The sequence below is a fragment of the Coenobita brevimanus genome, chromosome 104 (assembly GCF_032717465.1).
Source record: "Coenobita brevimanus isolate Jiangsu-jjx chromosome 104, ASM3271746v2, whole genome shotgun sequence".
Classification (NCBI taxonomy): domain Eukaryota; kingdom Metazoa; phylum Arthropoda; class Malacostraca; order Decapoda; family Coenobitidae; genus Coenobita; species Coenobita brevimanus.
Genome location: NC_137057.1, coordinates 48,456,488 through 48,468,868, shown reverse-complemented (window position 1 = coordinate 48,468,868; position 12,381 = coordinate 48,456,488). Strand labels below are relative to the sequence as shown.

Sequence of the window (12,381 nt, the reverse complement as noted above, 5' to 3'; positions counted from 1 at the left end):
GGCTAGACACGGGGCTATATTCTCGTGGGCTGTGGAGGCTGTCTAGCACCTTTAACTTAGCGATTTATTCTTCCTGTTCCACCGTCTGTTTATGTCTCAACTTATATCTTTAAATAGGTCTGTTATCATCTCTTAAATATATTGAGTTGGCACATCAGCCCCCACACCTCAAAAGGGGTTATTAGAGATTGGCTGGTACTTTTTACCATTTTTTATAGCGACATAGATGGCCTAGGTACTTTATAAGATTGTTAAAACGTTCATTAGTCAATAATAAATAGGCAGTGCAGAGGTGCTAAGGGAGCCTCCTAGTCCAAAAGCATATAACCCATAGACCAAACTTGGGGTAACTGAGAGAAAGTTTAACCTCTTCCATATAATGATGTTTTTATAGATTATTTTTACTGCCAAGGTGATTTTTCTCAATTCAGGGAAAACCTCTCGTGTTGGAAGGATTAATCTGATCCTTCCAGTATAAAAAGTCTTCTCTAAACTGATTAAAATCATCTATAGACAGCAAGTATGTGATAAAAGGCATCATTATACTGAAAGGGTTAAGAGAAGAGACACGCACACGTACACACACGTAAACTGTTGACATAGCAGGTAAGTAAAAAGATCCAAGCTATCCCACGGTACCTCTCAGTCTACTGGTTTATTTAGTTAGTAGGCCTTTGTACCCTTGTGTACCGTGAGGCCTGTGTCTTTATTCCTGCTACCACCAGACAGTTTATACGGGGCCCTCTTGTAGTGAAGGGACTGATATGTATCCATTCATTGCTTCACGACAGGATAATATAATCTCTCAGCTAAGGGGCTAGAATCAACTGCAACTAACCCCTTCGCTGCAGAACAAAACTATCTTGTAACGAAGGGACAAGGAATGGTCTGCAGCCCCTTTCTGAACGAGAGAAAATCGTCTGAAGGCAGCAGGAACAAAAGAGCTATGAAAATACCTCACCGCACACCAAAAGAGAGTAACTAGATGCAGTGAGAGGAGGGGGGGACTCAAACAATTAGCTATTTTGACGCTAGGTGAATGATCTGTCCCTGGTTCTCTTGTTGCCTGATCTGTGAGTCTGAGTGATGTAGGAGGGGTTTTTTGAGGACCTGTAAGACTAATGGGGGGTTAGAATTATTTATGGATTAATTTTATGGCATATTTTTTAACCTGGGTGCCTTGACTTCTGTTTGTAGGCTAACGTGTACCCCGTCAGCCCATGCGCACAGTATATCTTCCTACCTGTAATTTTATCTTCTCTATGTCTTGAGTATTTCTTTTTTCTTATGGTCTGTATCTGCCTTGAATATTATAATTTTTGAAGGTAAGGTGGGGATATCTAGTGAGTATTAATACCCTGATGGTAAATACATCTTCATTATTTGCAATGGGTAGTTTTCACGTTTTTTCCCTAGTAAGAAATTTCAGCATTTTTGGTTTGGTCTTTTTTTTTTGAGGGGATGGGAAAATCTAAACAGTCTTTTACCTATCTGACTTGCATAGTTTTTTTTTGGAATATATTTTCTAGGGGGAGTTGGGAGAACTAATGATTTTATTGGTTTATTTAGTGGCGTAAGTTTATGGATGAGCAGTTTCTCTGGTAGGTTTGGCTGGGAGAGAAGGATTATTTTTCTCTTTTTTTAATGTGTGGGGAGCTTGAGAGACTGGGAAGGGATGGGTGGGTGGGGTGGTGACTGTCAGAGTAGGTTTAGTATTTGAGTGTTTGTCCTAATCTGAATAAAGTGATTGTGGATCCGGAATGAAAACGTTTGGCATCGAGAAGCAGCAGAAGTGAAAATAATCTGAAACTTGTGTAAAAAAATTTTGGACATGGACTGGAAGACGTAGGTCCGGATGTTATAAGAGATACAGTTTTATGTGAAGAGAACTGCAGTTTCAGGTCAAATGATCATGGATTTGGAATGGAAAGATTGGGTAAGTGTAGTAAGTGTTGGGAATAATTATTTTTGGTTTGAAATAAAGGAGTGAACAGTTTGAACAAATTATAATGGGTACAATAAAAAATGAATAAATGAAGGAGATTTGTCTCTTTGCAAAAATAACTGTTGAATTAGGTCTCAGAATGTCACTATAATGCAATAACAAAAAACTACTAATGTTAATTTTGACGTATATTAAATTATTGTAAATGTAGAAGAGAAATTTTGGTTTGGATTTAATTAGAACATTACTTAAGTGAAATTTTTTGCAGTAAGAGGGAATGCTAAAGTGATATTTTTATTAATTCCTGTCAGTTTGGAGTAGTTCACTGGAATCAGATGTAAACAGTAACCAAAAGGATGTTCATGAACCAAAGAGAATATAAGGCCTCAGTAAAGTTATCGTTGATCTGAATTGGAAACTTGACTCAGATGAAGTAAAAATGAATGATGAGGTTTAACAAATGAAAAAAATAAATGAGTAAAATGATTGTGCAATGAAACTGATGATAACCTTGAGTCAGATGTAATTAGTTGTCAAAGTAAAGACATTTTAAGATTATATAAAATGGATGTGGATTCGGAAATGAGAGACTTAAATCATATGCGACAGGAATAGGAAAAAATATTTAAATGAGAAGAATTTAATCTCTGAAGAAAATTATTGTGAATTCAAGATGGAAATTTGACTCAGAAGAAAAAAATATTAAACGGAAGAGAATTTGAAGTTAAAGTGACTGGATTGGAAAGCCTTGTCTGTAATGGCAGTTTTAAAAGGGAGTTTCTAAAATTGAGGAGAATCCAGGATTATGTCTGCTGGAATAGAAAACTAAGTGTACATAATGGCAGCTCTTGTTTTTTAGTTTTTTTGTGAGGGTCTTAAGCAATGTAGGGCAGTTTGTGTCAGTGGTATTTTGAGCATTTGTGTCACCATTTCATGTAAAATGTTTAGACTGAAGAAAGCTGACAGAACAAATATTTTGAAGGAATGATTGAATGGAAGAATTGAACGGTCAGCTTTCAAGCTTTCGTTAAAATTTTGTAGATTTCAGAGATCCTTGAATATCCAGAGGTCAGTTGTATAGCAGTGGAAGGAATGGGTCTGTCATAATTATAAATAAGAAGTAATTTACATGGACCCTCCAGAAATTTTTAAAACTCTTTAGTAGATGGCGCTGCTAAAATTTCTCCTTGCGTATCATGTTAATTCCTTGTGTATTACTTATAGCCTTCTTATATTCCTGTAATGTATACCAAGGTTACGTAGTATTAGTTGGTAGTGGACTATGTTGTATACTATTTACCTAACAAAACTCCTGTAGCTCAGTATTCATTCGCTTGGGCCATGACAGCAGCGGCAGACTGTTATGCACGCTACACACACTAATATGCTAAGCTAGGAAGCGACGTGGGACCGCATTCTCGTGGAGTCTCAAAGCTCCCAGCACATCTTCCTTATCAGTTTCTTCTCCATATGGCACGGTGATATTCTTCTGTATGTTATTTACACAAACTACATTGATAATAGTTGCCGTTGGTGCATTTCTCGTGGCACCAGGCTCATCTGAACGTGATCAGGATGGGATGCAGGCTGAAGCTTTCCTGTTCCTGCATTCCACTATCCTTCCTTCAGAGGACAGGGGCAGCTGAGGGACATTTGTATAACTGGACAAGCAGGGATTCCTAGTTATACTGATTCTGGTGCATGAAGGCGTCCCACACTGTGTCTGGTGTCGAGGATGAAACAGTATAAAGGTGCGATACCCTAATTAACTGCTAAAGAAGAAGTGCTTGAGATCTTAAACCCAAGAAAACGCGGACACGTAAGTGAGCGCGTGGCTACATAACCATCACAGCTACAACAACCACAACAACACGGACTTCAATAGCACGACCTTCACTAACACGGTGATCACGTGATGTTTAATGCGTGTACTTGCAGGCTTCATATCTATCCAGAGTGTGCGCTACTCTACTACCATGGTACGTGGTGGGACATTTGGGTACGGTACAGGCTGCACATTGATCAGTGAAGCTACTTTTACGAGTGATCTGTGGCTGCCATATATGTATGTGTGTGTGTGTGTGTGTAAAGATGATGCAAAGCTGTGTACGAATCCATAGTAACATATTTAGGACTCTTGGTTTCAAAGACTTAACAGAGATGGTCTTTACGTTTTCACATAACAACATAACAAGGGTTTCCGTGGTTTCGAAAGCGTTGATATAATGTGTGGAAGATATAAAGATGAATTATCAGAATGTATGTTAAACAGGCTGTACCAGATAATGAATGGTATGTTATATTGTGTGTTTACTGAATTATGTTTGATGAAAAATCGATGTATTGATCTCCGTTTATTAATGTATGGTGAATGTATGATTGTGTGATAAATGTATGGTGAAAGTGTGAGTGTATGATGAATGTACTGTATGGTGAATGTGAGTGTGTGGTGAATGTGTGAGTGTATGATAAATGTGAGTGTATGGTGAATGTGTGAGTGTACGGTGAATGTAAGTGTGTGGTGAATGTGTGAGTGTATGGTGAATGTATGAATGTATGATGACTCATGTATGAAACCAGTTTATACATGTGAAGTGTTTTGTGAGTAAGAGGAGTATTCTATTTGGTTCTGAAGATTTCCAACACCTTTTCCTTAGCGATTTATTTTTCACATTACTGTACACATGAATATCCTACATTTTGCCATACCAATGAAGTCAGTAGTAAAACAGCAAAGAGTATAAAGGAGAATGTTAAAGTGACGTGCAGAAATAAATCACTAAGGAGATGTTACGTATCTTCTAATGGCACCTAGAATGCTGACCTAATCCCGGAGTTTACCAGTCGACAAAAGAAGTATTGCCACTCCTAGGTTTAAGTAAATTAGGGGTTGTTTGTTTTTTTTCCATGTTTTTTTTTATAATTCTTTTTCTAGATGTTAAAAATATATATATATATTCTGGTTTTGGAGAGATTGGTTTTTGTGTGGGTAGAGTGAAAAGGTATGTGTGTGTGTGTGTGTGTGTGTGTGTGTGTGTGTGTGTGTGTGTGTGTGTTTGCTGCTCCTGTTTATCATGTTTGTTTATCTAATCCATTGAATCTGGGGATGTTTTTTTTTTTTTCGCTTAATTTTTGCCATTAACTGACGATTCTTATTTCAACTGTGGATTTATTTTTTTTTAATCTGAAGGGATTAGATAGAGCCATAGTAGTAGTTGTAGTAGTAGTAGAAGAAGAAGAAAATAGTAGTAGTAGTAGTAGTAGTAGTAGTAGTAGAAGATGAATAATAGCAATAGTAGGAGTAGTAGTAGTAGCAGTCAAAGGATCATCTGAAATATGAACCCAGTGACCTACAGACTCAAGTTGCCCTCGTTCTGCAGTCCACCATCCTCCTTCAGGGGATAGGGAGGGAGTTGGGGGACGTGTGTATAACCGGAGAGATCCTTCCTCCGGTCCAGTGCTACCACGTGAAGGCGTCCCTCTCCATAACAAACCCTTTTCCTAAGCTGAATAAATTTGTCTGGTAGTCACAAGAAGAGAGAGAGAGAGAGAGGGGGGGGGGAAACATCATCCAGAATCAAAGGGTTAATAGCCAGTGTTTTTTTTTTTTTTTTTGGACCCTACCCAGCCCATTCGTTATATTGGTAGTTGGGTTTGGGTGATGATGATGATGACTGATTTGTGATGTGATTTGGGAGGTATGGATTGGTGTGTGATGTAGGTTTGTGATGGTGTGTGTGTGTGTGTGTGTGTGTGTGTGTGTGTGTGTGTGTGTGTGTGTCTTGAGATTAACTGGTAGGAGGAGGACACGAAGTATATGTTTGTTCTAAGGTGCTCAGTGTATGTATTTGTCTGTGTGTGTGTAGGTGCTAGGTCTGTGTGTACTTCTATGTGTGTGTAGATGTCTCCTATGATCGCCTGAGAGGAGGCACGGGAAGGGGCTGGTGGGTGGACAAATGTAATGGATCTGATGGTGGGACGGGGGTGGGGGACGAGGTGCTTGGACGGGACGGGACGGGACGGGGCGGATCGAGCCATATTAGCAGCTTACCTTCCTGCCATTGGCCTCCTGTTCCGCCGCCTCCACAGAGGGAGAAACATCCATTATTGGCGACAGATCTACTATGCACGGCCAAGTTTCCCCTAAGTCAGGCCTAAGCGACTTATTTTTCTTGATACCAAACAGCTGAAATGGCGAACAGACAACAAAGACTCAGGGGTTGGGTGGCTTGGGGGTCTGTGGTGGGTTTTCGCTCCTGGCCTGAGATGCACACAAACAGCTTACGATCGTTTTTACAGCCCCTCGTAACTAAGATTTGTCTTCGCAGGTTGACGCTGGAAGATTCCGGACCTGTCTTTCGTCTCGTCTCTCCTGCAAAATTCTCTCTTGTTTTTGCAGGTAGAACAAGACATAGGCTCTTTCTTAACTCCCCATGTCCTTCCTACAGGCACTCTTGTAAATGAGATTCTCTTTTGTAGGAAGAATAGAGAGAGACGTAAGATGATTCTAAATACTCCCTGTCCTCCCTTCAGAAGCAGATACTTAGTTACGACGGGGGATCCGATCGTAAGTCTGTTTTGTGAATCCACGTACTGGCCGCTACATTAGACTCAGATTTTCTAATGTCGTGTGGACTGCTAAGTTGTTTTTGTGGCCTCCCTGCACGATGGTTAGGGGATTAGAAAAAAACAGTAATAGCTACTGATGCACACGTGTTAGTCAGAGCAGGAAAAAATCTCTGGTTAGTACATCTATCACAGTAGTAGTAAAGTCACCTAGAAAAAGGGACATTTAGTAATCATCACAAACAACAACATGGATTTTTAAAAAGTTCTCTGGTCAGCTGCGCTCCTACAAAGAATGGAAAATACTATGGGACTAGACAATTAATAAGCTCTTCAGTACGAGGATGGAGTTTTATTTCAGCCTCACAGCCGTCAAGTGATCTTTACTCAGCTCCGGGGTGACGTGAGGAGACGAAGTGGTCAGGGAAGTCACTGTCTAACCCCTTCCAGTAGCAACAGGCCCCTCCAAAGCTGAATTAAGGATCTGAGGGTGAGGCCAGAGAGTCAGATGCGTAAACCTCAAATCGCAGAGTGGAGTCCAGAGACCCTTATTTTTTCATTTATCATTTTTGGAACGCCTGTGGTTTTTATGTATGGTCAGCCTGCATCCCATATTACAGAAAGCAGTCAGCAGCCATATAGAGAAGCCAGGTACGTTCCACCACCAAGTACTTCCAAAATCACTATAAATTTTGGGACCAACTTCGCGATTTCAGTTTTAAGCACATGACCAGTTTTAAGTGGCATAGGAGACCTCTAGCATCTCTTCCTTAGCGATTTATTTTGCCTTTACACCTAAGATTCCCTAATTTTGATTTGGGTTGCATCATCAGCCTGCAAAAAAGGATACTACTCCCTTAAACAGTATCTTTTGGGATCTCGATTACCTAAATTCGTTTCCCCCAAAAAATTTCAGCTAACACTAATTCAAGTCCAAGTGTTATATATTTTTTTTAATGAATGCGGGACACCTGTAGTCTGGCGTAAGAAATTGTTTTTTCTGTATTTAATTTGGTTTCCTTACTGTGTTCAGCATTTGTAATGATGATAATAATAATAATAATAATAATAATGACAATAATAATAATAATAATAATAATAACAATAACAGCCACTAAAATCAATAACTACAATAATAATAATCGCGCAGAATAAATCGCTAAGGGAGATAAGTTACGGATATCCAATGCCACTAAGGTGACGGCCGTAACGCAGACTAAAATAAACTCATTCTTCGTACCAAAGAATTTTTTCACCACAACACGCACAGACGTAACAGGCAGGGACAGACACGAGAAGTCCTGAGGAAGAGTCTGGATATAGCACACACTAAAGAAACACCAATTTGTCTATCGTAGAGAGGTGGAGGTCGTAGCCGAGTGGAAAAAGACGTGGGGAAGGCTCAAGGTGTCCGTTGTATCTTGGTATAAATACTGCAGTGAGGTAGAGGGATGGTGGTGATGAGGTGGTGGTGGTGGTGGTGGGGGTTGAGGGTGGGGATTGGGTGCTGTAAGAAGGTTTGGGGAATTATGGCATATTTTAGCATTACGACTGAGAGAGAGAGAAAGAGAGAGAGACAGACAGACAAACAGACAGAGATAGAGAGGGGTAATTTTAGGAGAAAGAAAAACAGTGCTGTGTCATGATGGTTCAGGTTATTTTAATATCACAAAATTATTATTAGCATAAGAGAGAGAGAGAGAGAGAGAGAGAGAGAGAGAGAGAGAGAGAGAGAATAAAGAGAGGGGGAGAGAGAGAGAGATAATGGTGATAACTAAAGAAAGACACTTGGATACTTTTGAAAACTGAATGCATTGCCACGCTGATTCTTTGCATATCATCATTTCCGTGAGTGATGAGTGGTGATGACACGGGGTAAAATGGTAGTGGTGATGAGTTTATAGATATTAGATAAAGGTGGTGGTGATGAGTGTACCTGAGGAAGAAAGGACGTTGCTAAATAGGAAAGGATTATGGCGCCTTCAATTCTTTATCATTTCTGTGGTGGACAGGGAAACAGATGAGGTTCAGTTGGCCTAAAGGAATTTCCACGTAAAAATATTCCATCATTTTCGCGACTGTTTGAGAGATTGTTGGTGGTCATGACAAGCTGTAGAGAGAAAGATGTTTAGCATTTACAGGAAAGAGTCATAGCATCCCAACATCACGTCATATTAGCATCGTAATTGAGAAATGACTAGTGATGACTGGATGAGGGTAGAGAGAGGATTAGTATAGGGAGGAGTTAAGGCAAATTCTCGTCATCTCATCATCATTACTGTGTGACAAATGAGTGATGATGGTGGTGATGATGGTGTCTGAGGAAGAAAGAGACATGTACAGTTTAGGAAGATCATTTTCATACTAACACTACTGGAAATTATTCATAAGTATCAAGAGAGACGGATGAATGGCTGTGATAGTGACGAATGGGAGGACAAAAATGCGTCTGCTATTTGTGTAGAATGGGTGCCAAGTCCCCTCACCATTAGCAAACGCTGCGTACATTAAAGGGAATCAATGGTGTATAGCAACACTACAGTGGTGATGGTGAGTGAAGAGAGAAAAACTTCACTGTTTTGGAGGGTGTAAAGCATTGACCCTCACCATTATTAAAAAGTACAATGTATATTATACAGTATATATATATATATATATATATATATATATATATATATATATATATATATATGTACAGTATGTATGTATATAGTGCGTAGGAACACAACAAAACACATCCTGGGTATTGACTAACAAACAACTGTACAAACTCAGGATCACGTCCTTGTTGTAACAAAGATTTGTTTTTGGAAGAAGGACAAAGTAGTGCAGAACATTGCCATGCCTAGTTGCCTTCCCATGAAAAGTCTTAGTAACGAGGGAGAGTGCACAATATTGCCATGCCTTTGGTTTGGGTCAGTACGTATCTCAACTGCGGAAGAAAGATAATTATAAGTGTTTTGTATATTCCCTCGGCTGGTGAACTGATAACAGACACATATTGAAAAATGAATAAAGGATGCATATAAAGCAAGTGGGTAACGCATTCAATGTGAGATTTTTCCATAAATAAACTGGCTGGCGATAGCAAGGAAATGTGTAAGTCACCAGCCATGTAATGGAGCTGTGTGTGCTGATATATATATATATATATATATATATATATATATATATATATATATATATATATATATATATATATATATATACAATGACAGTCCTTTGTAACTTGAAAACGAACATATCCGATCTTGGGAAGAAATCACTTTCTGTGTTTTTGGAACTACGAGTAATGAAAAAACTTTTCTAGTAGTTGTAAAAAAAAATATTCACTTATTCAGTAAAAAAAAAATCTTTTCACGAAAAAATTACAGAAGCACAAAAAAAAAAAAAAAAAAGTTAAACCAGTTCAAAAAAGGACAAAAGTACAAAAAGTACAAAACGTTACAAACCAGCCATAATCAAAAGTTAATCGCCAAGGAAAAAGTGTTAGGGAGCTTCCTTTACCGACGACAGTATGGGCCTCTCTCCAGTAAAAGCCTCCGTGGCCGCCAAGACTAGCCCAATGTGAGTCGTGAGAAAGACATCAGCCTTCACACCTCTCCCTTACCGATTTATTCCACCTGTTACACCTTGGTAATCTCGTGTGTGTGTGTGTTTCTATTTGTGTGTACTTTAGTGTGTGTGTGTGTGTGTGTGTGTGTGTGTGTGTGTTTATATCCTTATCAACATTCCATCAGTAACACAATAAGTTCCTCAGGTGTAATGCACAAAATAAATCGCTAAGGAAAAGGTGTTAGCAAATTCCAAACCCACCTACACTACGACCATTATTGATAAATTTTTGAAATGGAATATCTTAACATCGTCCCTGTAGCGATTTGTTTTTTATTAATTTCCATATATTACAGGTGTGTATATTAAAAGTTGATATTTACAGCGTGCGTGAGGGAGAGAGAGAGAGAATTATGAAGTGAGGTAGAGTCATTTAGAGAGAAAGAGAGAGAGAGAGAACAGAAGAACAGAGAACGAAAATAATGAAAACAAGAACCAGATAACCTGTGTTCTAAGGGCCATAGGAGCGTAACACATTTTCTCAAGCGATTTATTCTCCTTATTACACCTTTACGTTCCTGTCTATCATACAATATTTTTTTTTAATCGACACTGTTTACATCAGGGGCGAAAAAAGGGTATTGAGTAGTGTGCAGGATGAATCGCTAGAGAGGAGGTGTTAGGGCATCACTTAGATAGGACTCACAGACCGAATATGTGGATGGGTGAGAGAGACGTTGAGATAATCAGCTTCTTTATAAAATTGAGAGACAGACAGACGAATAGATAGATAGATAGACAAACAGACAGACAGACGAATGGATAGATAGATAGATAGGTAGGGAAGTAGAGACAGACAGACAGACAGACGAATAGACAGATAGATAGATTGGTAGGTAGAGACAGACAGACAGACAGACGAATAGACAGATAGATAGATTGGTAGATAGAGAGACAGACAGACGAATAGATAGATAGAGACACAGACAGACAGACACGAATAGATAGATAGATAGGTAGGTAGAAACAGACGAATAGATAGATAGATAGGTAGGTAGAGACAGACAGACGAATGGATAGATAGAGACAGACAGACAGACAGACGAATAGATAGATAGAGACAGACAGACAGACGAATGGATAGATAGATAGATAGATAAATGAGAGACAGATTTGACCACAAGAGACCACTGAGAGATACAGACGGCTAATGGTACCAGAACAGGATCCCCTACAGAGAAGACCAGTAAATTTACGTGTATGAGCGAGACCTCGGAGGCAGGGACCAGACATGCCCACCCTGCTGACGAGACATTGAAAGAGAGAGACCGGTAGAGACCAGAGAGATACAGACCGAGAAAGACCCCAGAAATCCCAGCCCCAGAAGGAGATAAGAAATATGGACCGAGAAATAGGCCCCCCCAAAAAAAAATATATCTATATATAAATATATATATATATATATATATATATATATATATATCCCAAGCCCACAACGGGACCAACAGGAAATTCAGGAGACAGAAAGGGAGACCAGACAGGGCCCACGCATCCCACCGCGTCACACACACACACACACACACACACACACACACTCACACACACACGCGCGCGGCAGAGACCGAATGCAGGACTTACCGAGGTCTGGCGCGGTCTGTCGAGGGATTTAACCATTCCTGATGTGGTCACCATCACGCTGCCTCGCATTTCGGTCGGGGAGAGGGGCGCTGGTCTGGTGAGGGGGGGGGGTGAAAAGTTGGGATTAGAGATAGATAGATAGATAGATAGGTTGGTGGGTAGGTAGAGAGAGAAAGAGAGAGCGAGATGGAGGTGTAGGGAGATAGACAGATAGGTAGACAGACAGGCAAATAGAGAGGTAAATAGGTACGTAGAGAGAGAGAGAGAGAAACTGATAGATTGATAGGTACATAGGTAAATACTGAGAGAGAGAGAGAGAGAGAGAGAGATACTGACAGATTGATAGGTACATAGACAGATAAATACAGAGACAGACAGACAGACAAACAGACAGACAGAGACAGAGAGAAAAACTGATAGATGGATAGGTAGGCTACATAGATAAAACGGAGAGAGACAGAGACCCATTACGTGAACAATATACCCCAACCAACCCTCGGCTTTGGATCCTGTACGGGGCACATCCACCAGAAGCGCCGTAGCCCACTGAACCACAAGGCTTCCATCCCCACCCACCCCATTGAAGCAGTGAAAAAAATAAATCATAAAACAATTAGTAATGAGATTTTGTTAGCATTATTTATTTATTTAGGAGGAGGTGGTGGTCAAGTGGTAAG

General features: G+C 39.8%; 1 protein-coding gene across 1 annotated transcript in view; it reads right to left on the bottom strand.

The window, feature by feature from the left end:
* LOC145416107 (uncharacterized) overlaps positions 1-12,381 on the bottom strand; it is a 207,466-nt gene that overhangs the window by 80,619 nt on the left and 114,466 nt on the right. Inside the window, 2 exon segments of the mRNA XM_080285199.1 lie at positions 5,997-6,131; positions 11,705-11,798. Of these exon segments, the coding sequence (XP_080141325.1) occupies positions 5,997-6,131; positions 11,705-11,798 (229 nt within the window).